The 25,162-nt window shown below is 40.1% G+C and overlaps 1 protein-coding gene across 1 annotated transcript in view; it reads left to right on the top strand.

Moving 5' to 3' along the window:
• The window catches only part of LOC149264032 (uncharacterized), a 172,688-nt gene extending 150,508 nt beyond the window's left edge, over positions 1-22,180 (top strand). The window contains exons 4-6 of the mRNA XM_089394151.1: positions 17,171-17,246; positions 18,747-18,853; positions 19,079-22,180. Of these exons, the coding sequence (XP_089250277.1) occupies positions 17,171-17,246; positions 18,747-18,805 (135 nt within the window). The 3' untranslated portion in view covers positions 18,806-18,853; positions 19,079-22,180. The remainder of the gene's footprint in view (positions 1-17,170; positions 17,247-18,746; positions 18,854-19,078) is intronic.
• Positions 22,181-25,162: the final 2,982 nt, after the last annotated feature.

Raw genomic sequence — 25,162 nt, 5'->3', positions numbered from 1 at the left:
ATCATCATGCACAAGCATATCATAACAACATATGTTAGTCAAACCTAATGACACAAACACATTCAGACATCTAACATATTTTATTAGATGGACAAACATATAACTAGGGTTTCATTCCTAGGACATTATCTAAAATAAGGGTCTTGCTCATAAACACTACCAAACCTTAAAAGATATAGGGTTTCAACAACAAACCCTAATCTATCAATACTTCAAAGGTTTGGGATTTCAGACATCAACATTCAACCCTAACAAGTTAGGGTTTTCATAACCATACCGAAACCCCAAACATACCATCATCAAATCATCAAACATTTTCTTTAGACTTCATCAATAACCCTAAGTAGGCTAGGGATTCACACATTATCGTCGACATACCCTTAAGTTAGGGTTTTGCAAAGAACCTTTTTAGGGTTTCATAAGAATAATCAAAGATATTAGGAGAGTAGATTTATCTAATCATGAATCACCCAATCAAGAATCTTTACGATTCAAGAGAGTTAGACACAATATTGTTAGTAATGTAGAATAGTTTATCAAGAATGAATATACCTTTATCATGAAGAGAAAAAATTATAGTCTAAGGCATACCTTTTGTTTGACAAACCTTGTAATTCCAATGCTTTGTCTTGTGAGGCCTTCTTCCATAATTCTTGAGTATTCAACAGGCTTTTCCTAAACAAGGAAAATATGAATAGAAATGTGATTAGTATTTAATACAAACAAACTTAGATAAGTAAGGAAAACTAAAAATGAAAAGGTAATACAGGCAATAAGATACTTATCTTTGGAAGTTGGTGAGGGCTCCCTCCAAGCTCAAGGGATACCTATAACCTTATAAAAACATTTCAAAAATGTTTTTCCAAAATATGTTAAACCTATAAATACTAGAAATAAAAAATAAAACAACTTAACCTTAGAGTAAAGGACTTAATAGTGTAAGTCCCTTATATCTGACTCTTCGGCTTTATTCTTCTTTGGAGAACCTTCTTCAGTAACATTAGCTTGGTCCCTGTTCCTTTCCTTATTCTTTGGATTATTAGGACAATTACTTTTATAGTGACCCATTTTATGACATTGGTAGCATTCTATTTTGGACATAACTACCTTCCTTGTTGGCCCCTTTTGACTTCTTGAAGTTTCCTTACTTGTGATGAGCGGAGTAGGCATTTTAAACTTTCTCTTCTTCATTGTTGGTTACTAATGAGATTCTCATCTCTTCTTGGTATTGATTTGGGGTAGCATCAGATGTGCTCTAGCCATGAAAATTGGTGGAGAGGCTAAAGCACATGAAATCTCCAAGACCTAGAAATGATTTGGGGAAATTGTGCCCGGTGAAGGAGATATTAAAATAATTAATATTTTTAATGAGTTCCTAAGTCTAAACTTAGGAAAATAAAAATATTAATGGGTATTAATATAAAACTGGGTTAGAAGGTTCTAAATGACATGGATCAAGCCAAACCTAATCTTAGCCGTTGATGAGAGATGTAATCTCGGTATTTGAAGACTCAACGAAAAAAGTATAAGAGGAGGCTTGAGGGTCAGTTGGAGATACACCAGAGTGATCAGTAAATTCGATTTTCTAGAGCGGGGTTTGCTAAGAGAAATCGAACTAGTGATCAGAGTTGCAGCGAGGGGCAGTGAGTGCAAGGCAGAGATAGTGCCGGAAGACCAATGCAGAGGCAGAGAGGCAGACACAGAGCCAGAGGGAGCTACACAGAGGCCAACAGTGACTGCGCAGATGGCAGAAGGGCCTGCATGATTGACGCAGAGGCTACAAAAGTGACGCAGAGGGCCAGAGAGGCTGCACAGAGCCTTAGAGGGCCGATGTAGAGGGTTTTAGGCTGATGCAGAGGCTAGGAGGGTTGACGTTGAGCCTTAGAGAGGTGCTGGAGGGGGTTTTGTGGAGCAGACTTTTAGAATATCTGCTTCCGAAGAGAGGTATTACTGCCAGATTATTTTTTCTGTCGCGTGAGCTAGTTTGGCACCTAGTGTACTCAAGAAAAGATGCTTAATAATAAAACCCTCAGAATTGTTGCATCGATTTTCCCAAGTTGGGTTTTTCCGGGGACGATTGTCCAAAAATAACGGTGTGCCTTGTTTGTTTGTCTATTTCTTTTAGCTGTTGATCTGTAGATGTCTAAGATTGTATTGTGTTTATTTCAGTATTTATATAGTTAAATAACTTGTTAGTAATTAAAACAAGTAGGCGAAATAAACCATAGAATACAGAAAAATTTCTGATGGGTAATACTTAAAAATTTCAACATGGTATCAGAGCATTGCAGATCACAGGAGCGCTGAAGGCACCAACTAAATCAGAAGATTTGCAGCAGAAACAACTGTCCCAAGAGACAAAAGCTGTTCCTAAGCAGAAAGCAATAGAGGAGTGACGTAGAGGACTTGCGTCATCATTTTGAGCCAGAGAGAGGGTCAACGTAGAGGCAGAGGAAGGTAGAAGAGGCTCACAAGGAGCCACGTCATCTTGCTCAGCCAGGTAGGAGTGACGCAGTTGGCTAGAGGAGCGATTCAACCTTGCCGGTATTGCACAGAGCTAAGAGGCTCAATTTCTTCAGCTACTGGGGCCTAGGGAGCTGTGGGCAGATTGTGGATTGTGAAGCTGGTGGGGTGCTGTTGCTGTCGAAGCAGAACAATACCTAACGGGACAGAACCAAGGTATAGGGAGTCGCTACCTAGGCAAATTTCTAGCCAAGAAATCCAGGGCAGTGTTGCAGGAGCAAAGGGGATCGGAGAGGTGCGATTTCACTGTTGACAGAAGGATTTCCAGGAGGGAAATCGAGACTCGGAGGAGAACTTCCAGGAGGGAAATCGAGACTCGGAGGAGAACTTCCAGGAGGGAAGTAGAGACTCAGAGGGAGTTAAAGAGAAGAGCAGAGATGGTAATGAACGGACTGAGGGATCATGATAGGTTGGATGGGGCATCCAAGTTTGTCATCTGGAAGGCCAGGATCCTGTCTGTTCTAGATAGACATCACATCAAGGCCGTCGCCTTGAGAACTGTGGCTATCCCAGTCGACCCAGCTGATAACGAAAGGTATGAGGATGCAATGGCCAAGGAAAAGTGCATAATCCTTGATGGGGTCAAGGATCATGTAGTTCAGCGTATTGTCGGGAAGAATACGGCAAAAGAGATGTGGGATGCCTTGACGACATTATATGAAGGCAGTTCCGTGCAGAGGAGGATGCTACTGGAGAATCAACTGCGGTCGTATCAGATGCAAAAGGGGGAGCAAATAAATCTATTCCTCAGCAAGTTGTAGGAGATTTGGGGCCAACTTACTTCCATAGGGACCACGCTAGATCAGGAGTTAATGGTGAGGATCGCCCTGAACGCAGTCTCCGAGGAGTGGGAGACATTTGTCCAAAGAATTTTGGACGGAGAGCATCTTCCAGATTGGGAAGAACTGTGGGCAACTCTTCGTCAAGAAGAGATCAGACGACTGACCAAGGTGGGAAGTAGTAACAAAGGAGCCTGGGTCAAGAAAGAGGAGGAAGAGGATGCAACTCTAGCATCTGCAGGGCAGCAGAGGAAGAGGAAGAAAAAGGACCTCTCCAAGATAAAGTGCTTCAACTGTGGGGAATTGAGCCATTATGTAAACCAGTGTCCGAGCAAGAAAAATAAGGGAGAGGCGTCTGACTCTAAGGCAATGCCAATGAAGGCAGAGAAGGAGGTAGAAGATGATGACGATTGTGCCATCAGTGCTCATGTACCTCCAGAGAAGAGTTGGGGAGACATTGAGCTGTAGCCAGTGTTGAAATTTCTAAGTATTACCCGTTAGAAATTTAATCTATATTCTTCTGGTTTATTTCTTCTACTTGTTAATTTTGAACAAGTTATTTAAAACATATAAATAATGAAATAAACACAATACAGTATCAACATCTACAGATCAACCGCTGAAAGAAAACAAACACACAAGTCACTGCTGAAATTTTGTAAGTCTAAGCGTTAGAAATTTTATCTATATTCTTCTGGTTTATTTCTTCTACTTGTTAATTACAAACAAGTTATTTAAACATATAACCATCGAAATAAACACAATACAATCTCAACCATCTACAGATCAACAACTGAAAGAATAGCAAACACACAAGTGACACCGTTATTTTTGGACAACTTGTCCCAGAAAAACCTAACTTGGGAAAACCGGTGCAACATTTTTGAGGGTTTATTTATTATGTAGTCTTTCCTTGGGTGCAATTCGGTGCCAAACTGGCTCACTCGACAGAGAAAATAATCCGGCAGTAATACCTCTCTATTCGGAAGCAGATATTTAGAAAATCTGCCCCAAGAAACCCTCTCCAGCAACACTGAAGCATTGCGTCAGCCCTTTGAGCACTGCGCAGCCTCTAGGAACCTTTGTGTCACTCCTGTTGCCCTCTGTGTGGATGACGTAAGCCCTCTGGCCTCTATGCTATCTCTGCTGGGCTCTGTGTGGCTTGCTCTGGCTTCTGTGTCCGCCTTCTTGCTTCTGTGCTAGTCTCTCGACACTATCTCTGCCTCTTTGTCCAGTACTCACTGCCCCTCGCTGCTGATCACTGATTCGACTTTACTTGGCAACCCTGCTCTAGTAAATTGAATTACTGATCACTCTGGTGTGTTCTCCAACTAACCCTCAAGCCTCTTCTTATACTTCTCTCGTTCGTCCATCAACGACCGCGATTAAATCTCTAATCAACGACTAAGATTAGATTTGGCTTGATCCATGACTTTTGGAACCTTCTAACCCAGTTTTATATTAATACCCATTAATATTTTATTTTTCCTAACTTTGGACTTAGGAACTCCATTAAAAATATTAATTATTTTAATATCTCCTAAACCAGGTACAATCTGTCCAAACTATTTCTGGGTCTTGGAAATCTCATGTGCTTTAGCCTCACCACCAATTTTCACGGCTAAAGCACATCTGATACTACCCCAAATTAACAGTGACACCGTTATTTTTGGACAAATGTCCCGGAAAAACCCAATGCGGGAAAACAGGTGCAGCTATTCTGAGGGTTTATTATTATGTAGTATTTCCTTGAGTATAACTGGGTGCCAAACTGGCTCACCCGACAGAGAAAAACAACCGGCAATAATACCTCTCTATTCAGAAACAGTTATTTAAAAAACTTGTCCCACGAAACCCTCTCCAGCAACTCTGAAGCACTACGTCAGCCTCCTGCTACTATGCGTTAGGCTCAGAAGCCTCTGCATTAGCTCTCTGAGGCACTGCACAGCCTCTTGGACCCTTTGCGTCACTCCTGCTACCTTCTGCGTGGATGACGCGGGCCCTTTGGCCTCTACAATGTTTTTGCTGGACTCTGCGTGGCCTACTTTAGCTATTGTTTCTTTCTCTCTGCCTCTGCGCTGGTCTGTCAGCACTATCTCTACCTCTCTGTCCAATACTCACTCCCCCTCGCTACTGATCACTGATTCGACTTTGCTTAGCACACCCGCTCTAGCAAATCGAATGACTGATCACTTTGGTGTATTCTCCAATTGACCCTCAAGCCTCCTCTTATACTTTTCCTGTTGGTCCTTCAACGGTCGAGATTACATCTCTAATCAATGGCTAAGATTAGATTTGGCTTGATCGATGACTTTTGGAACCTTCTAACATAGTTTTATATTAACACCCATTAATATTTTATTTTTCCTAACTTTAGACTTAGGAACTCCATTAAAAATATTAATTATTTCAATATCTCCCAAACTGGGTACACTTTGTCCAAACCATATCTGGGTCTTGGAGATCTCATGTGTTAGCCTCTCCACCAATTTTCATGGCTAGAGCACATCCGATGCTACCCCAAATCAACACTCCCTCTTAGCGAGGACTGTGCTCTAGTAATACTCCTCACTAAGCATCACTCTGATTATCTGGCACCGGTACTTGTGCTGATTGTAGGCCTGCCTGCCCAACATCCTCTGCACTGCTACATCCTGTACTGTTGCCCAAGCCCTGCCACTACCTTTGCTGCATCTGTATGACATCTCCCTCTGCATCCGTGCTGCTGCCGGTCCTTTCTCCCAACATTGCATCTGCACTGCAACCCCCTCTCATCATGTTGGATTGTGCTACTGCTAACCACCATTGCACTGCAAATCAGTTACTGAGAAGTAAGTAACTGATCCACCCAAATACTAACATCCTTGTCAGGCTAGAAACACTCTCGATGTTGAAGCTCCCTCTGCTGCTAACAAGTGCTCCCTCTACTAACCTCTGCGCTGTTGCAACAACTCCCTGCGTCTCACACCGCTACAAATCTCTCTGTGTCGTCCTGCACTGTTGCAACCCTCTCTGTGCCTCTCGCACTACTGCAGCCTGTTAGCTTTGCGCTGCCCGGGACTCCTGCACTATAGCACTCTCTGCCGCTTCACCCGCATCCGTTTCTACCTACATCCGCCAATCCTGCTAGCCTCTCTTTGGGCTCCCGTAGCAAGGTATAATCCAAGAGGTTGGGTACCTCAAGGATCCTGCCCCTCATCGCCTTGAGTCTTCCTAACTACAGATTGATGTCTCCCCACCTCTTCTCTAGAGGTACATAGCACTCATGGCACATTCGTCATCCTCCTCGACCTCCTTCTTCGCCTTCGCTGGCACTGCCTTTGAGTCAGATGCCTTTCCCTTGTTCTTCTTCCTCGGACACTGGTTCGCATAATGACCCAGTTCCCCACAGTTGAAGCACTTGACCTTGTAGAGGTCCTTTTTCTTTCTCTTCTGCTTTCCTGCAGATGCTAGAGTTGCATCCTCTTCCTCTTCCTTCTTGATCCTAACTCCTTTTTTGCTGCTTCCTGTCTTGCTTAGCCTTCTGATCTCCTCTTGGCGAAGAGTCGCCCACAATTCTTCCCAATCTGGAAGATCCGCCCTACCTAGTATGCTTTGGACAAATGTCTCCCACTCCTCGGAGACTGCATTAAGTGCGGTCCTCATCAACATCTCCTCGTCCGGTGTGGCCCCTATGGAAGTTAGTTGGTCCTGGATCTCGTTCAACCAACCGAGGAAGTGATCTATCTTCTCCCCCTTCTGCATCTGGTATGATCGCAACTAATTCTCAAGTAACATCTTGCTCTGCATGGAAGTATGCTGGTACAACTTCTTCAAGGCGTCCCACATTTCCTTTGCCATCTCCTTCTCGGAAATATGTTCGATCACATGATCCTTGACCCCATCAAGGATGATGCATTTCGCCTTGTCCATTACCTCCTCGTACTTCTCATTATCAGCCGGGTCAATTGGGATTGCCATTGTTCTGAAGGCGAAGGCCTTGATGCGATATCTATCTAGAATGGACAGGATCTTGGCCTTCTAGACAACAATGTTGGACGCCCCGTCCAGCCTGTCCTGATCCCTCAGCCCATTCATGGTCATCTCTCTGCTCTTCTGTCGACACCTCCAAGTCTCTCTACTTCCCTTCAGAAGTTCTCTCTTCGACTCCTACTGAGTCTCTCTACTTCCTACCTGGAAGTTCTCTGGTGGACTCCCTCTGAGTCACCATTTCCCTTTTGGAAATCCTCCTACCAATCGTCGAGTTGCACCTCTCCGATCTATTGTGCACCTGCAACACTGATCCAGATTCATTTGTTAGAAATCTGCCTCGGTAGCAACTCCCTTTACCTTGGTTTTGCCTTGTTAGGTATTGTTCTGCCCACAGTACCCCACCAGCTTTGCTCCCGCAAACTGCCCACAACTTCCTGTGCCCCAGCAAATGAAGGACTGAGCCTGTAGGCTCTACGCAATCCCGACACTGGAAAAACAACTCCCTCAGCCAACTGCGTCAACCCTCTTCATTTTTGCGTGAGCCTCTTTCTGCCCTCCTCAGCCTCTGCGCTGGCCTCTCTCTGGCCTAGACTGATGACGCAGTCCCTCTGCATCAACCCTTCTTTTTTCGCTTGCTGCAAGGATCAACTTCTGTCACTCGGGACAACTGATTCTGCTGCAAATGCTCTGCTTAGCTGATGCCTTCAGCTCTCCTGTGATCTGCAACCTGCCTCTGATAACATGTTGAAATTTCTAAGTATTACCCATTATAAATTTAATCTGTATTCTTCTGGTTTATTTCTTCTACTTGTTAATTCTAAACAAGTTATTTAAAACATATAAATAACAAAATAAACACAATACAGTCTCAACATCTACAGATCAACAGCTGAAAGAAAACAAACACACAAGTGACACTATTATTTTTGGACAAATGTCCCCGGAAAAACCCAGTGCAGGAAAACCGGTGCAGCTATTTTGAGGGTTTACTATTATGTAGTATTTCCTTGAGTACAACTAGGTGCCAAACTAGCTCACTTGATAGAGAAAAACAACTAGCAATAGTACCTATCTATTCAGAAACAGGTATTCAGAAAACCCGTCACATGAAACCCTCTCTAGCAACTCTGAAGCACTACGTCAGCCTCAGAACCCTTAGCGTCAACCCTTTGAGGCACTGCGTAGCCTCTGGGACCCTCTGCGTCACTCCTGTTGCCCTCTGCGTGGATGACACAGGCCCTCTGGCCTCTGCACCGTCTTTGCTGGGCTTTGCCTGGCCTACTCTGGCTGCTGCTTCTCGGTCTTTGCCTTTGTGCTGGTCTCTCGGCACTATCTCTGCCTCTCTGTCCAGTACTCACTGCCCCTCACTGCTGATCACTGAGTCGCGTTTGTTTAGCAGCCCCATTCTAGCAAATCGAATGACTGATCACTCTGGTGTATTCTCCAACTGACCCTCAAGCTTCCTCTTATACTTTTCTGGTTGGTCCTTCAAAGACCGAGATTAAATCTCTAATCAACGGCTAAGATTAGATTTGGCTTGATCCATGACTTTTGGAACTTTCTAACCCAGTTTTATATTAATACCCATTAATATTTCATTTTTCGTAAGTTTAGACTTAGGAACTCCATTAAAAATATTAATTATTTTAATATCTCCCAAACCGGGTACAATCTATCCAAACCATTTCTGGGTCTTGGAGATCTCATGTGCTTTAGCCTCTCCACCAATTTTCATGGGTAGAGAACTTCCGATGCTACCCCTAATCAACAGTCAGGAGGACTACAAGAGATGAGGGACAAGATCCTTGAGGTACCTAAACTCTTGGATCATATCCGGCTACGGGAGCCCCGAAGTGACAGTAGTAGGATGGCAGATGTCTGTAGAAGTGGATGCGAATGGAGTGACAGAGAGTGCTAGAGTGCAGTAGTCCCTGGTAGCACATAGTGAGTTGCAGTAGTGCGAGAGGCACAAAGGAGGTTACAACAGTGCAGGAAGGCACAGAGGTGCTTGCAGCGGTGCGAGAGGCACAAAAATATTGCAGTAGCGCAGAGGCATCAGAGGGAGCACAAGATAGCGACAAAGAGAGCTTCATCATCGGGTAGGTTTCTAGCTTGATAAGGATGTCAGTAGTTGGGTAGATCAGTTGCTTACTTCTCAGTAACTGAGTTGCAGTGCAACAATAGTAGTGGTAGTGCTATGGGCAGCACGATGCAACATGATAAAAGAGAACTGCAATGCAGATGCAGTGTTGGGAGGAAGGACCAACAGCAACACGAATGCAAAGGAAGTTGTCGTACAGATGTAGCAGTGGTAGTGATAGAGCCATGGGTAGCAGTACAAGATGCAGTAGTGTAGAGGATGTTGGGCAGGAAGGCCTAGCATCAGTATAGGTACCAGTGTCGTATAATCAGGGTGATGCTCAGTTGTGGAGTATTACTACAACACATTCCTCGCTAAGAGGGAGTGTTGATTTGGGGTAGCATTGAATGTGCTCTAGCCATGAAAATTGGTGGAGAGGCTAAAGCACATGAGATCTCCAAGACCCAGAAATGGTTTGGGGAAATTATGCCTGGTGAAGGAGATATTAAAATAATTAATATTTTTAATGAGTTCCTAACTCTAAACTTAGGAAAATAAAAATATTAATGGGTATTAATATAAAACGGGGTTAGAAGGTTCTAAATGACATGGATCAAGCCAAATCTAATCTTAGTCGTTGATGAGAGATGTAAGCTTGGTCGTTGAAGACTCAACAGAAAAAGTATAAGAGGAGGCTTGAGGGTCAGTTGGAGATACACCAGAGTGATCAGTCAGTTCGATTTTCTAGAGCGGGGTTTGCTAAGAGAAATCGAACGAGTGATCAGAGGTGCAGCAAGGGGCAGTGAGTGCAAGGTAGAGATAGTGCTGTAAGATTAGCGCAGAGGCAGACGCAGAGCCAGAGGGAGCCACGTAGAGGCCAACAGTGACTGCGCAGAGGACAGAAGGGCCTGCGTGATTGACGTAGAGGCTGCAGAAGTGACACAGAGGGTCAGAGAGGTTGTGCAGAGCCTTAGAGGGCTGACGCAGAGGCCAAGAGGGCTGACATAGAGCCTTAGAGAGGTGCTGGAGGGGGTTTTGTGGAGCAGACTTTCAGAATATCTACTTCCGAAGAGAGGTATTACTGCCAAATTATTTTCTCTGTTGGGTGAGCCAGTTTGGCACCCAGTGTACTCAAGAAAAGCTGCTTAATAATAAAAACCTTAGAACTGCTGCACCGGTTTTCCCAAGTTGGGTTTTTCCGGGGACGATTGTCCAAAAATAACAGTGTCCCTTGTGTATTTGTCTATTTCTTTCAGCTGTTGATCTGTAGATGGTTGAGACTGTATTGTGTTTATTTCAGTATTTATATTGTTAAATAGCTTGTTAGTAATTAAAACAAGTAGGTGAAATAATCCAGAGAATACAAAAAAAATTTCTAACGGGCTAATACTTAGAAATTTCAACACTTGGCTGCAGGCATTCCATAATTGTTTGAATGAAGGAGTTTCTTTCCAGCTGTTGATTCCTGAAGCAAAAGCACTCCAAGTAGGTCGCAATCCCAATAATGCAATAATCACTAGCTCTTTTTTCCAGTACAATCTCATCTATGGCTTAAAGTTCATCTCTAATTCTAGCTATCCTTACAAGGAAGGAAGCCACAATGTCATCTTTTGTCATTTTTGTAGTCCTTAGTTCATTCTTAAGACTTGCTACTTGACCGATGTTCTTGATAGTGAACAATTTTGATAAGGCTTCATACATTTCTTAAGCATGGTTTATGTTGGAAATGTATGGGACAAGATAGTCCTTTATACCTTCTACCATTAGTATCATAGCCAATATTTCTGATTCTCTAAACTTTACTTTATCTGCATCACTAGATCCTTCGATAGGTTTCTTCATTTTTCCTCTGACCAAATCTAGGACTTTGTTCTTTTCAAGAATGAGATCAATTCTTTTCTTCCATGACGTGTAATTTGATGCTCCTTCTAATTTGTTCTCTCCCTATATTGCGTTAGACATTGTCCTTGAAGATAGTAATCTTCTTTCCTTATAAGATCTCCTTATATGATCCCTTGCTCAATCCTTTTGAGGTTTTTTAGACTCCTTTCAGTAGATCCTTAAACTGCCTTTTTCCTTCTTCACCTTAGCTCTGATACCATGTTAGAAAATCAGAAAGGTAGAAGGATTTTCTTTATATAGATAATTACTTGTGACTCTTTTATCTTTTAGTTCATCAAGCAATTACCAAAAACAATAGCACAAAGATCATAAACACCATATATAGGCGGACAACCAAGGCAAAACCCCTATCTAGGGGAAAAACCAGTCAACAATTCTCTCTTCAATAGTTTCACGAGATAATCCAAGACTCTTGACCTAGACAAAGACTTCCTCCACACCAAGTCAACCCTTTCTTGCTTCTGTAGATGATAGCCCTCCAGCAGCAACTTCAACCTAGCAACAACTACTTCAACCTGGCAGCAACTCGCAGCATCAGTAAGTTTGACTTGGCAATAAAGACTTTGATCTTCCTAGATAATTCACTCGTGTGAGAGATAGATGGCCCAAAACTTCATTTTTGATGTCTTCTTCCTTCTTTTCAAATTTCGTACCCTTTTCTAGCTCCTTCTCCAACTTCGCACTTTTTCGCTGCCTTAGCTTGGAAGTCGAACTTGTGTATCTCAAATGAATTGCATTGCACTACATATATAGCCTTCTAGTGAGGTCGAATTACCCTTCTTGAAGCTGACTTGATCTCCTTGAGGTCGACTTGGTGTGGAGGGGACAAATAGTCTATTTGACTCAATATTAATTCTTTTTACATGATTCAAAACCCGAAGAAGGGTCTCTTTAAATGGACAATGACTCTAATGACAGAATAAATCCTCGAAGTCCTCAATGGGGACTTTGACCTAAAACATGATGACCCAAGCTTGAAACCCATGCTTTAATAAGTCATAATAATAATAAAATTCTTTTTTTATAAGTACATTTCATTGTTACTCAAATACAATCTATGAAGACTGAACCTAGTTACATTATTCAACATCCCCTAGCCTTCCAATACAACAAGTCGTCAAAGGAAATTGGGTAAAAAAAAGTTACAAACCGTGGGCAACAGGTGGGCACTTCATAATGGCATGCCCTTCCATAATGGGCTTTGGCACGTGCTAATGTTTCTAAGCTCCAAATGGGGTTAACCAAGTACCCTATTAGGTGGTTACTACTTTTAAAGGGATAGTATGTCCAAGGTACATCCTTTAAAGGGTGGTGGCATGTGATAAAGAGATGAATGGAGTAGGGAATGAAAGGGGCAGCCCTGGGCCACATGCTGGGGTACAAGGGTAGCTAATAAAAGGGAAGTCCACACTTGGGTATATAATGTATAAGAGGGAGCAATCGTGGTACATGAGGTGCTCTGACCTTGATTTTTGCACCCTTCATTATATGCCTTTTACCTTTTATGATTTTTCTTAATTGACTGCTTGGATCTCAAGGGATAAGAGCATGATATGTAAGATATGGTAGTGGATACCCCCTTTAAGGTAGGGCAGTTCATTGTGTACCAGGGGTTGGGACAATCATGGGTTCCTGAATGATAAAGGAGGCTCATTTAGGGCTTGTAGGAACCAGGGTGATGGCGATGATGATGGGGTAGAGCTCATGTATTGGATTTTTCCCACGTGCTAAATGTGTTTGTCCCGACCATCTTTTGCATTTTGTGGTACATCTTCCTATTGAATGTGACCAATTATGCTTTTACTTTTCTTTTCAGCTGCATCAACCTTTGGGGCATCATTCCAGGCCCGAACCAAGGTGTGGGCAATGGGAAGGGGAAGGCTAACCTTATGTGGATCCTATGGAGGAATGTGGATGGGGTTATAATGAGTGGAAGTGGAGTGATATATGTGGATGAGGGAGCGGGACCACACAACCAAAATCAAGGTTTCCCATGTAGTACCATCCCTAAGGCCCAAAGGTCAGTAAAAGAGATCCCACGGGACTAGGGTCGAAGGTTGTCATCCAAACGAGGTCTAGGGGACAAGAGCACAGACCTAGCCCACTCTCCCGCCGAATCCCCCCATTAATCCATGCCCAGAAGTATCCATGATAATCAAACTACAGTACTCAATTACCAAATGATAAGGCATACCTTTAGGTTCGAGAGGCCCACCTTCAAACATACGATCATAATAGATGCGTGAGGGACCACATGGTTGGCTCAGGTGGCGGAGAAATGGCACAACGAGCTAGTTGGTGGCTGCAAGGGGCTGTTCGTTGCCGAATGAGGACCATCTTGGAGAATTTATTTCTCCTAGGTATATTACCCATAAAATGGTGGGTAACATCTGGCTCCAACTGGGACGTGATCTCTCTGAAAAGTGGATGAAGCTACTCGAACAAGAGGTCACGAGAACTCCAAAAATCTCTTGGTTACCGTAGAATAGATGAAAAACATGGGGCAGCATGCTTTCGCGACGTCTCATGATCGCACATGCTTGGATTAGACCCATAAAATTGACTCATAGAAGTAATTTTCAACTGCAGTTTTTAAATCTAAATGCAGCTAATCTAACATAAGAAATATCACATGACATTAGTTCTAATGCAAATTCAGCATGCAATGCATCCTACTCTACCATGCATATGCTACAAAACTAATACTAAGTGTAATCATAAGGCCAGTGCAACCAACATACCATCAAATCAATATAAATATGCCAGCCTATATGATTACTCATGTAGCAAATGCCAAATTCTAAACATTCTTATTATAGTCGTAATTTTGTATCTCACCCACCTCATTGCTAAACATTTTATTTGTGACTTGGTCATAAATCATCATTAGCCTAAAAATTTGTATCTTTTCATTATTTTTCATAGGAGACTTGGTAAAATGATCTCTCTACCAATGTTATGATTCTATATACACCTAATATACTATAGATTGCACATGTACAATTGCTAATATCTCTTTGTCACTTGCATTCATCATTTCGTGTGTGGAAGGATTGGCATTATTGTCTGACTGCTTATATCAATTCGACATTGATTCAACCAATTGTGAGCCTTTTCAAGATTGAGTTAGCTTATATGAGGCCTTGTTACATGATTTTCTTAGGAGGAAATGTCTAATTACTTTACAATTTAAGTTCATTGTACAAGTGGAGATAGTGAAGGACTGCGAAAACAAGATTGATCCCAAACATTCCTAGAATATTTCATGTGATTTGACTTATTCATGTTTTGAAGCACCACAGTAAGGAGGTGGTTGCAATGGATAGATATATGGAGACAACTATATCCATCACTTTGTAAGTTCTCCAAGTAGAAGGGAAGGGTGAGCTCACAACCTCCACTTAGTATGGAAAAACGTTTTATATTGAGTCGACCGAGCATTTTAGTTGGGTAAGAAGCCTCATTCACAAAATGTTCCTTTCCATATAGGTATAAAGTGAAATTTTTTCAAGGAAATTTGATGATAAGGATATGTCATGTTTTACTCATTAGAGTTTTACCAATACCATGTTAGAGTTGTACGCATAGAATGGAAAAAACACAATTTTCAGTAAGGGAGAGAAATGTTTTGATAATTTTATTTCAATGTGACATTAGAAGACATAGATGTGGGAGGCATATGTTACACAACTCTCGTGTTTTAACTCCTAGCATGACTTAATCTGAATATTACATCATCATAACATAACTTTATAATGTTCAGTTGGGTCTAGCAGCTAGCTTGGGTGGCTAAGAGGAGTTGTTATCCTTCCCTCCTAGGTTCATATCTCAGTCGTAACATGTTTGCCCTTTGTGGGCTGATTGGGGATGGCAAAGTACCAATGGTTTCACTCTCTCTTAAGTGCTCAAGGGTGGGACAATATGTTCCACAGATTTAAAGCCCAAGGGGTTAGCTCAATCAGTTATTGCCAATATTGTTGGGCATTTGTCTAGTTTTGTGCAAATAGATGCTTCGTTTAAATCCTCCTAGGTGAGGTGTGCTAGCATACACTGATGAAGTTTACTAGGGATGCCATCCATGAATACAGGGAAGCATTCCTTGGGTTTCCCCACAAGGTTATCTCTGCCATTGCACATGGGCTCATCTAACAAAACTCTTTGTGCTTATGCTTATGTTCTTGTTTAAGCACCCTCAGTCTGCTTTCGAAGCCTTGTAAGTCTGCCTTTCTCTCCATGTGCTACACTTGTCATGCTGCCACCATCACACATGCTCTCTCTGTTTTATTTTTTGTCTCTTCATCACATTCATGATTGTCGAGATATCATGTGCGTCTCCTGCACACTCTATGCATTGCTGCGAGCCTAGGAGTATGCACTGATCAAACTGCTGGCTGGATCACCACTTTCTTTAGAATGAATCATATCAATGATTACCTTTCCTTTCCCACCATAGCTCAGGTCCTTTTCTTCTCAATCCCTACCCCCTCCCTGCAACTTCGACGTAGACCAGGTTCAGCATTGTCCAATATCTTGCTGGTGAAAGTTCCAAGAATGTAGCACCATGAGACAAGGTTCAACAAGTTCATCATTCTAGTATCAATCACTCTAGCATTACCTTGAGATGGCTACACCTTTAATTCCTCCGCTTGGTTTTCAATCTGAAATAATACTTCCAAAAATATTTACTTTATATATCTTTGGTTAAGTTTAAAATTTAAATGTTTTCCATTGATTAGAGAAAACTATTAAAAACCCAAATTTCAACTTGGCTCGATTCTCAAACATTTCTACTATGCTTTTAAGATGTCTCTGTGGGTGATCTAGCTAGTGTGTGCCCTATCTATTATGTACTGGCCTCGCTCATATCTGTGTACTGCAGTCCTCAGCTTTAACTTTTACTTTCATTGTGTCCCTCCAGATTTCCTCTTTAGCAGTTATGATACCTTGTCTGAGATTTATGAATAACATGTCAGATTTTTATGCATACAATGCACAAAAACACAATTTGCATAAAATAAGAGAGAGATGCTTTGATGATTTTATTTCAATATGATGCTATAATACATAGATATGGGAGATGCATTTTACACAACTAATGACTTGTAACCCCTAACATGACTAAAACTTAATATCATAAAGTTCTATCCTAATACAAAACTCCTAAGTGCTAAATATGACCATTATGACCTTTAAAATGTATTTACTAACATTATTGATAGTGAAAGTATTTTATAAAACTTAAAAGATAGTCCTTAAAATGAACAAAGAAATTGAGGAGCAAAGATGGATGACAATAGTTTATAGAAAAAAATCCAAATGTTACCAAGAGTACAAATGCTCAAAAGAAAACAATGATGCTATCCATAACTTTCGATAAACAAGTTTATTTTTCATCAGAAGAATGATAATTCTGTTGAGGCCTGCATTTGGTTAAGCTTAGATGTACTTAGACCTTATTTGACTGGTGTTAAAAATACAGAAGTACGTATAAAATAAGTCCATTGTACATAAGAAGTTGAGTTATAAATGGACTTGAAAGTTGAAACACATCAGGATAACTGTGTTTATGATATACTTATTTCCATTCCCGTTTAAAGGATCAAATAGACCTTGACTTTATGATTTTTGGGAGGCGCAGAGCTATTCTAGTGTATAAACATCAGCAGTAGTATGATATATTTTTTACTCTAAAGATCATATGCTCCATTTTCAATAACGAAAAGGGATTAAATGTTGTGGTGATAGAGAAGAATTTAAATTCGTGTACCATTTTTTAATAAGTGAAAAATGGAAAAGGAGGGTATTCAATACTTTACAGCCTTTATGAAAGAAAGTGACTCATCATGATGAAGGCCCTATTTTGGATACCTTGCTTAAACCTACATGGATGTTTCCCTGGATGACTTACTCGCAGGATGACTTCCTTAAAGGACTGTTCAGCCAAGCGAAGAAAGTAGTGGAAAAGCAAATAAGGAAGCTTCTTCAAAAAGGTTTTATTCATTCTTCCAAGTCTTTATTTGGTTCCTCGGTTTTGTTTGGTGAAGAAGAAAGATGGCTTCATGAGGCATAGATATTTTAGAGCCTTGAATGAAGTCACCTTCAAAGAGGAGTATCCTTTTCCTTGTATTGATGAATTTTTCGGATGATAGGAAGGGTTAACTATATTCCGACAATGATTTGAGAGTCCATATTGTCAAGTTAGAATTCAAAATTTTACTACTAGAACATGGACACTATGAATCCTTCTTTATAGCTTTTGATCGATGTCTTGGGCTACATTTATAAGATGAACAACTAATCCTTTCAGCCTTTATCTTGGAAAAATTGTGGTTGTACCCTTCGGTATCATCTTACTGTTTAGTAGTGAGTAAGAGCATAAAGCACATATGCAGCAGGTTTCTTACAATTCTTCATTATGGCAAATTATATGAAAAGCACAAAGAGTGCATCTTCTTCTAAATGACATGGACTATTTGGATTGCATAGGTTTAGCAAAAGACATCATAACTTAGTCTAAAAATATTGAAGTAATTAAAAATGGAAGTCAATAGCCAAAATTTTTGAAATATGAAGTTGCCTTGGATTATCTAGATTTTCTTCAGAAGTTTTGTTGTCATTATCAGATGAGAGCTCAATTGATCAGTTACCATAAAATTCAAGGACGATGGCGTGGACTCAGGCAGCATGATAACTTAACTTGCTGAAGTAAAATCAACCAACATGTGATCATTGATTTAGCCTTTTGTTATTCTTACTGATGTTTGTGCATCGTTATTAGAATAGTTTTGACACAGGATAGCAGGGTCATTGGAAATAAAAGTTAGAAAGTGATATTGAGCAAAGGTGTTGTATTATTTTATCAAATTATGGAAATGGTATCTCCAAAATAATGATTTTGAGGTAGTGATTAATCAATAACCCCCTGATCTCCTTTCATCTTGAGGGGGGACTATATCTAACTTACCTCAACTTAGAGGTGTGAAGTAACAGCATATATAGAACAATAAACAAGTATGTGTGCAATTACCAGTCACATACTGGATCATGAACTCATATTAGACCATTCAATCAGATCATAGTGTGCAATGCTATTCATTCACATTAATTTGTGGATTCTAAGTGCAATGTGGTGTTCCTGCTGAAGGTTAATTGTATTAATAGATCACTCATATAGTGATAACAATGTCAGTAATTATTATAAATATTTACAAGTGAAAGGTTATATCCTTCTGTGATAGGCAGAGAGTAATATAAATGTTTTGCCACCATTCTTGTACTGTAACTAGTTCAACACCTTTTGATATCCTTATGCCTTCAGGCTCACTGTGAGTGGTTTGGAGCCTTTATGTTCTTACTGGAATTTACCTTTGCTTTTCGTTTTTCTACTTCAAAAGCTTATTGTTCTATTTGCAGCCTTCATTTCTTCTTGGCAGCAGCATAACTCTCATTTTGCCTTTCGCTCCTATTATAACTTCTATTACTCTGTGCAGGGAACATCATTGGACCAGTTCTTTGTCTGTCTGTATGGTGCAATCAACTTTTTCGTTAACAAAAAAAAAGTTTGACTACGCTACTTTCTGGCTCTTGAAGTTTCTTGGTACTTCGCGGCTTCTTTGTGCATTGTTTTAGATGTCTATTTGGCCTTGTATATTGATAATTGTTATCATTTGTAACTGCTCTTTTCTCTTTTTCTTCTCACCATTTTTATGTTAAAGGAAAATTTCCACCTCACAAATTTAAACTTATTCTCAAGCCTCCTTTGGCTACTTGATTGCATGCTAAAAGTCATCTTTATGTGTTGTCATATCAATGTATTTTGCAGATTTACAGGATAAATTCAGTGAATAAACACTCTGGGGTACCTCCTTGAGGTTGGCAAACATCAGCCCAAAAGAAGAGGATATTTATTGGTGATAGCTTAAACAAATTCTCTATATGTTATGCTGATTTACTCTAGAGATTTATAGAATTATTCACATTCCTTCACTGCAGAAATTTTTACTAACAAAATTGGTGCTGTTGCCTGGGGATTCATTGTCAGTCCTCGGTTATTCCAGTGACATTGGTGAGCATACCTATTTTCTTTATTTTATAACTCACCTGGCCACTCTGTTGTGTGTAGACTCATATCCGTACTATAGATAAAGCATGATCTCCAAGATTTTATCCTTCCCATGTTTTGTTCCCTGATGCTTGACGAGGCTGAATACTTGTTCCGAAACAGATAGACAACTCCCAGAAGTCCATCAGTTATCACTGTTGGCTCCATTGCTGTATCTACATTCCAGGTTGCTGTTCCACTTTCCATAACTACAGATACTCTGGTAAGTCTTTTATCAACTGGTTCATCAGTTGTGGTGTGTTTCCCGTACATCTTTGTCTCGTATTTAGTCAGTGTCAAATCCTATTAATACCATGCTGTGTCTTGTAGTTAGATTTTCTCTCACAATCTATGCTGCATTAGATCTGAGTTAGATTTAGGGACAACCTTATGCTTTGCCATTAGGGGAGTATTGTGAATGCATTCCCAAGTTTGCAGGAAATAACAAAATCACAACCTTATGCTTTGCCTCTTTGTAGCATTTCTTTGTGTAACATGCTGACCTTCAACATATTGCCTTTACTGTAGTACCCACTCATAAGAGTGGTATAAGTAATATGGTTATGACACAGGTTTTTAGCCAACATTTCTTCTAAGAGCTTATCTGATTCCTGCACTCTACCTTGTAGACAAAATCCATTAATAAGTACATTGTATGTAACTATATCAGGTTCAATACATTTTTCCACAATTTCCTCGGAAATTTTAAAAGAATCCCACATATTTCCTGCTTTAGAATACCCATTGATCATAATATTATAGTTACACCTGTCAGGAAGTAATCCTCCTTGATGCATCCCTTCAAATAAAACCTTGGCAGTTTGCAAGTGCCCATTTTTGCAGAGTGCACTCATAATTGTGTTGTATGCAACAACATTAGGTTGAGAACCATTTTCTTCATCTGCAACCTCATGGGCACTCCCATTCTGCTGCATTCTCATGTGCAACACCCTCTTTTATGACCCTATAGATGTATGAGAAATATTCTGTTTGAAGAACTGAATTTGAATTGGATTGAAATGTTGATTGATTGCTGACAGATGTGGATAACAATGCTCTTTTGTCAAACATCACCCTAGACGAGGAAGAGACTTCAGCAGATGGAAGGCAATTATCTTATTCCAGGAACAAGTAACATCAGTGCTGCTATACAAGCATGGAAACCATGCACAACTGGAGGAATCAAATTAAGATACCAAAGAAAAACACTTGATGACAACTTTTCCTAAAATGGATAAATGCTTCACATCAGATAGATGCTTTAACAATTTATGGATTGAGCATGCATGATCAAGTCATGTTCTTCTATTTTTGGCTCTTCTTGTTTTTTTCTCCAAACCTTGGTAGGATTTCTAGATAACTTTTTATCTTTGATTTGCTTAGGAACCCACTTCATTCTTCTTCTACAATCTTGTGCTATATGTCCAAAATTGTGACATTGATAGCATTCTACATTGAGCTTGAATAGCAGAGTGGCTGGACTGTGATAGCCATTGGAGATTTTGTCTTGTCTGCTTGTAAGCTTCCATCTAGAGTTTTGATGATAACCTTTGCAATCATTCTTGCAGTATGCTCTCCAATCTCTAGCTTTATGACTGAAATTAGTGCAAGAATAACAATAACCAAAGAATAGGGTTTGATACCTGGACGAGAAGATTTTCCTTGACAATCTTCTGAAATTGCTTTGACTTGTAGGAGGTTCAATCCTTGGTTGATCTTCATTGATACTTCCATAAAGGGAAGATTCCTTGAAGTATTTTTCATAGCTTTTAGGAAAAGGAACACCTGCAACATTTTTTTGGCCTTCATCACTTTAAGGTTTTTCTACTATTTTAGTCTTTGGAGATTCACTTATATAACTGAATCCCCTTTTATCAAACAGTGATCTCTGATGGTTGAGAATGTCATCCAAAGATTGGGAACTCTTTAGACTCTTGCATAACTTGTCAACTTCAGTTTTTAACGAAACAATTTCTTCTTCAAGCGTCTCACAAGCTTCTTTCTTCATCAATTGTATCTTTACAACTTCCATTTTCTTTTTTCTTCTAGCTGAATTGTTAAGGAGATGCCTTCTTCATTATGTCTTCTCTCTTGTTGATGCAATTCTACTTCAAGCTTGATGAGATCCTTAGATCTTTCTTCCATTTGGTGCCTTAGGAGGACAACTTCTTCCTTTGTTTCATAAAGGTCACGATTGTTTTCTTCAACATCTATGATCTTGTACTTGCTTCTTAATCTCTTGATTTTCTTTTCGCAATCTATTTATTTCTTCTAGAGCAGCCACAAGTTCTGTTTTAAGGTCTACTTCAGCTTCTACTTCAGAGTTTTCTTTATCTTCATAGTCCTTTATACTCTTGGTGCCTTCATGTATCTTCTTTGACTCTTGATCATTTTCTTGTTCTACATATTCTGGTTCTGGCTCAGCTGTGACAAGGGTAGATTCTTCTGCATAAAGCTTTTGCAACTTTTCCTAAAGACTTTTGGCTAAAGGACATTGACCCATCTTACCTTTTACAAATTCTGATGGTCTACTTAAGGTCGCCTTCATGGCTTTTGTATTGTATTCTTTTGACTCCTCTATCACTGTGCTTCTGGTAACTACTGATTCTCATACCTCATGTCCTAGAGCCATCAAATAGTACTCCATTCTGTTGCTCCAAGACACATAATTCATTTCATCGAACTGGAGCTTTACCAACTTGATTTATTTCTGATTTCATCACTGAGGAGGAGATATCTTCAGAAAGTTTGGAGCCTTTTCTTCTTGACTTTTCCATTTGTGTTTCTAAGATCTACCTTCCAGCTGTTAGGTTGTGCTTGAAGGAACTCATTCTGATACCAATTGTTGGAAATACTTGGGGGGGGGGGGGGGATCAATATTTCTTCAATTATTATATTATGGCAGTAAAGATTTTTAAAACCAGAACACAATAAGTAAAGCAAGATATAATTTTATTAATATAGTGAGGACCCAATCCTCTTTTAAAATTTAGGCTCCAACCTGTACAATAAAATCTCCAATTTCTTTAAGGCTCCAACCTTGAATGAGGACTCCAATCCTCAAATATAAATTCAAGCTCCAACCTTGTATGAGGAATCCAATCCTCAAATATAAATCCAGGCTCCAACTTGGTCTCAATGAGGACACCGATCCTCTTAGTATTTCAAAATACTGCTTTAAGATAGCTTCAACACTGCTTCAAAAAGTCACACCAGAGTTTGTTCTAAGATGTCTTCAATTCAGCTGGTCCAAGGTCTGCACAAAAGTGGTTCAAGATTGCTCCAAGAGGGTTCTCCAAAATTTGCTTCAAAGCTACTCCAAAAAAAATGCATCAAAAGGTCTTCAAGATGTGCTCGAAGTTGGCCTCAAGAGGCTGCTCCATAATATCTTTAAGGTCTGCTCCAAAAATGTCTTTGAAGGGTTGCTCAATAATGACACAAAGTTTTCTTCAAGAAGCTGATCCAGTTACCTCAAAGCTGATCAAAATTTCTCCAAAGTTTGCTTCGTGAATGCTTCAAGATCACTTTAGAGTCTCACCAAGATTTATTCCAGGAATACTTAAATAACTTTTTCAAGGATTATTTCAGAGGTCTGATCTTAGATCTGCTTTAGAAACCTTTAAATCTGCTTCTCTAGAATATTTCAAAAATATGTACAAGTCTGCTAAATGTGAATAAAGTCTGAGGTCTGAGATAAAAGACAGTTCTGAAATGTGCACAGGAGGGCTGATTTTCGTTCTTCACCACAGGCTGAATTGTCCACAGAGGTGGAGGGGCCAAATTTTGCTCTTCTCCACAGGCCGAGACTTAGGTCAAAGTCTAGTCCTTTACAGGCTGAGGTCTTAGTATGTACACAAAATAGGCTGAAGTCTATGCTAAAAGAGGCCAAACTCTGTGCTGGAAAGGAGGCTGAATTCAGTCACAGAATAGCTGAGATTGGCAGACCTGAGTTCTGTCCACAGAAGGAGGCTGTGCTTGTCCACAGAAATGCCCTAGTTGCAGGGCTGAAACTTCTACATAGAACACTAGTTTACAGACCCCAAATTTTCCAGAGTTGAGTATTGCGTTGGTAAGGAAGGCCGGAATTTCTTCCAATAGATGGCCGAGTTCTGCTCTTCAAAAGGTGAATGAGTTTTTCCCAAAAAACCTGATCAAGAAATTGCCAATAACCATAACCCAGAAATCAAGAAACCCATAAAATTCAAATCTTCTTCTTCAATTTGCTTTGAGGTTCATTAGGTATGAACATTTGTTTTGCCTTCCTCAGACCAAACTGCTTCTCCTTGATGCTTGGTCGAGTTGGTTGCCAAATGAGGTTGAACTATCTCTTATTTATACTGGTTCAATCCCACATTGAACCCACATGTCTTTTGGAGGGGCGGGTGACCTGTGTGTTAATTAGAGCCGACTTGTAGTTTTATATTCAAACAGCAGACAAATCTAGGATAGAAATTACTTCTTATGAATTTACATAGTAAGTGAAGGGCGATGCCTCTGTGTGTTATATTTCAGAATTGTGTCCTTAATGGCTGCTAAATGTTTTGAATACTTTACAAACCATCCCTTTCACAGTATTGCAGAACGACTTAACATGTGAAGCCTAACAATTCTGTTTAGAATCGTTTTCTCACTAAGTTACTGTTGAGGGTTTGGTACTTGGCAGTTTTTGTACACTTATACATTAAATACACATATGAGTATTCTTTGTTGGTACATTCAGCACTAGCTTACTGTTCTTCATATATTCCATAGGCATTATGGGTATCTAATCTTCATCCCCTTAGGACTGTCAAATTGCTGTCTTATGATTACAATCTCATCCTAAAGAGACAGTGGAAAGTCTCAGTGAAGATAGCAATGAACCCCTGTGACAATGCATGTCATGGCTTCTATCTGACTTTGTCCTGCTTTGATGTCAATGACAAGCATTTCAACAAGAAAATCACCGCATGTCCATGAAATTATACTCACCGCACTCGATTTTCAGCAAGGAGCTAGAAAATGGAGTCAGAATCAACATGCAAGCCCTTACAAAAAATAGCAATGTCTCACATGTCTCCCAAAAATAGCTCATTGGAATTGTGAGCTTGCAAGGATTTCAAATATACGATCATCTCGGACATGCAAGTCCCTGAATTGTAGTTTCTAAAGAAAGTATCATGCATGTAATTTGGAAAAAAACTCATTATAATCCAAAGTTCATTAGAACTCTGAATATGTAATCAACCAGCCTGCATCTAAACTCTCTGTGAAGTAATCTCTGACTCACAAAAGCTATCTTTGGAATCATACCCTGAACACAAGCCTGATGAAGTAAGCTGGCTCTTAACCCTCCAGTTTGCAAAGGAGCAAATATGGCGGTTAACAATGGTGACTCAAGGTGATGGAATCCCCTTAAGGGATACTAAGAAACTCACGATCTCTACACATGTATCTATAAATGGTAACTAGCAATCGATGTAAATGATCTACAAATCTCTGTGCTTGTCCTATGGGTAATGAAGTAAAAAATATGCATGGCGCCTCTGTTAAAAATCCAGGCACCCCAGGTTTGGTCCATGGCATAGCTAGGAAACATATGTCATAAACACACTAGCAGTGCCTAACTTTAAAAACTTTTGCACTACAGAAATTACACCAGCAATTAGATCAATATATACTATATAGTACACAATAATTATGCCCAAACTGATTTCTTATAATGTCTAAGATTACAGAGACCTCTTGGAAAGCCAGGCTCCATGTTGGCAGTTGACCTGCCAACATACCTTCAGCATCCAAAGAATAGAAAGACCATCCCTTTAA

This window comes from Pinus tabuliformis, chromosome 6 (genome assembly GCF_031772625.1).
Source record: "Pinus tabuliformis cultivar Carrire ecotype Pingquan chromosome 6, CPIR1, whole genome shotgun sequence".
Classification (NCBI taxonomy): domain Eukaryota; kingdom Viridiplantae; phylum Streptophyta; class Pinopsida; order Pinales; family Pinaceae; genus Pinus; species Pinus tabuliformis.
The sequence above is the reverse complement of the archived record's forward strand: the minus strand, read 5'-3'. Positions and strand labels throughout refer to the sequence as shown.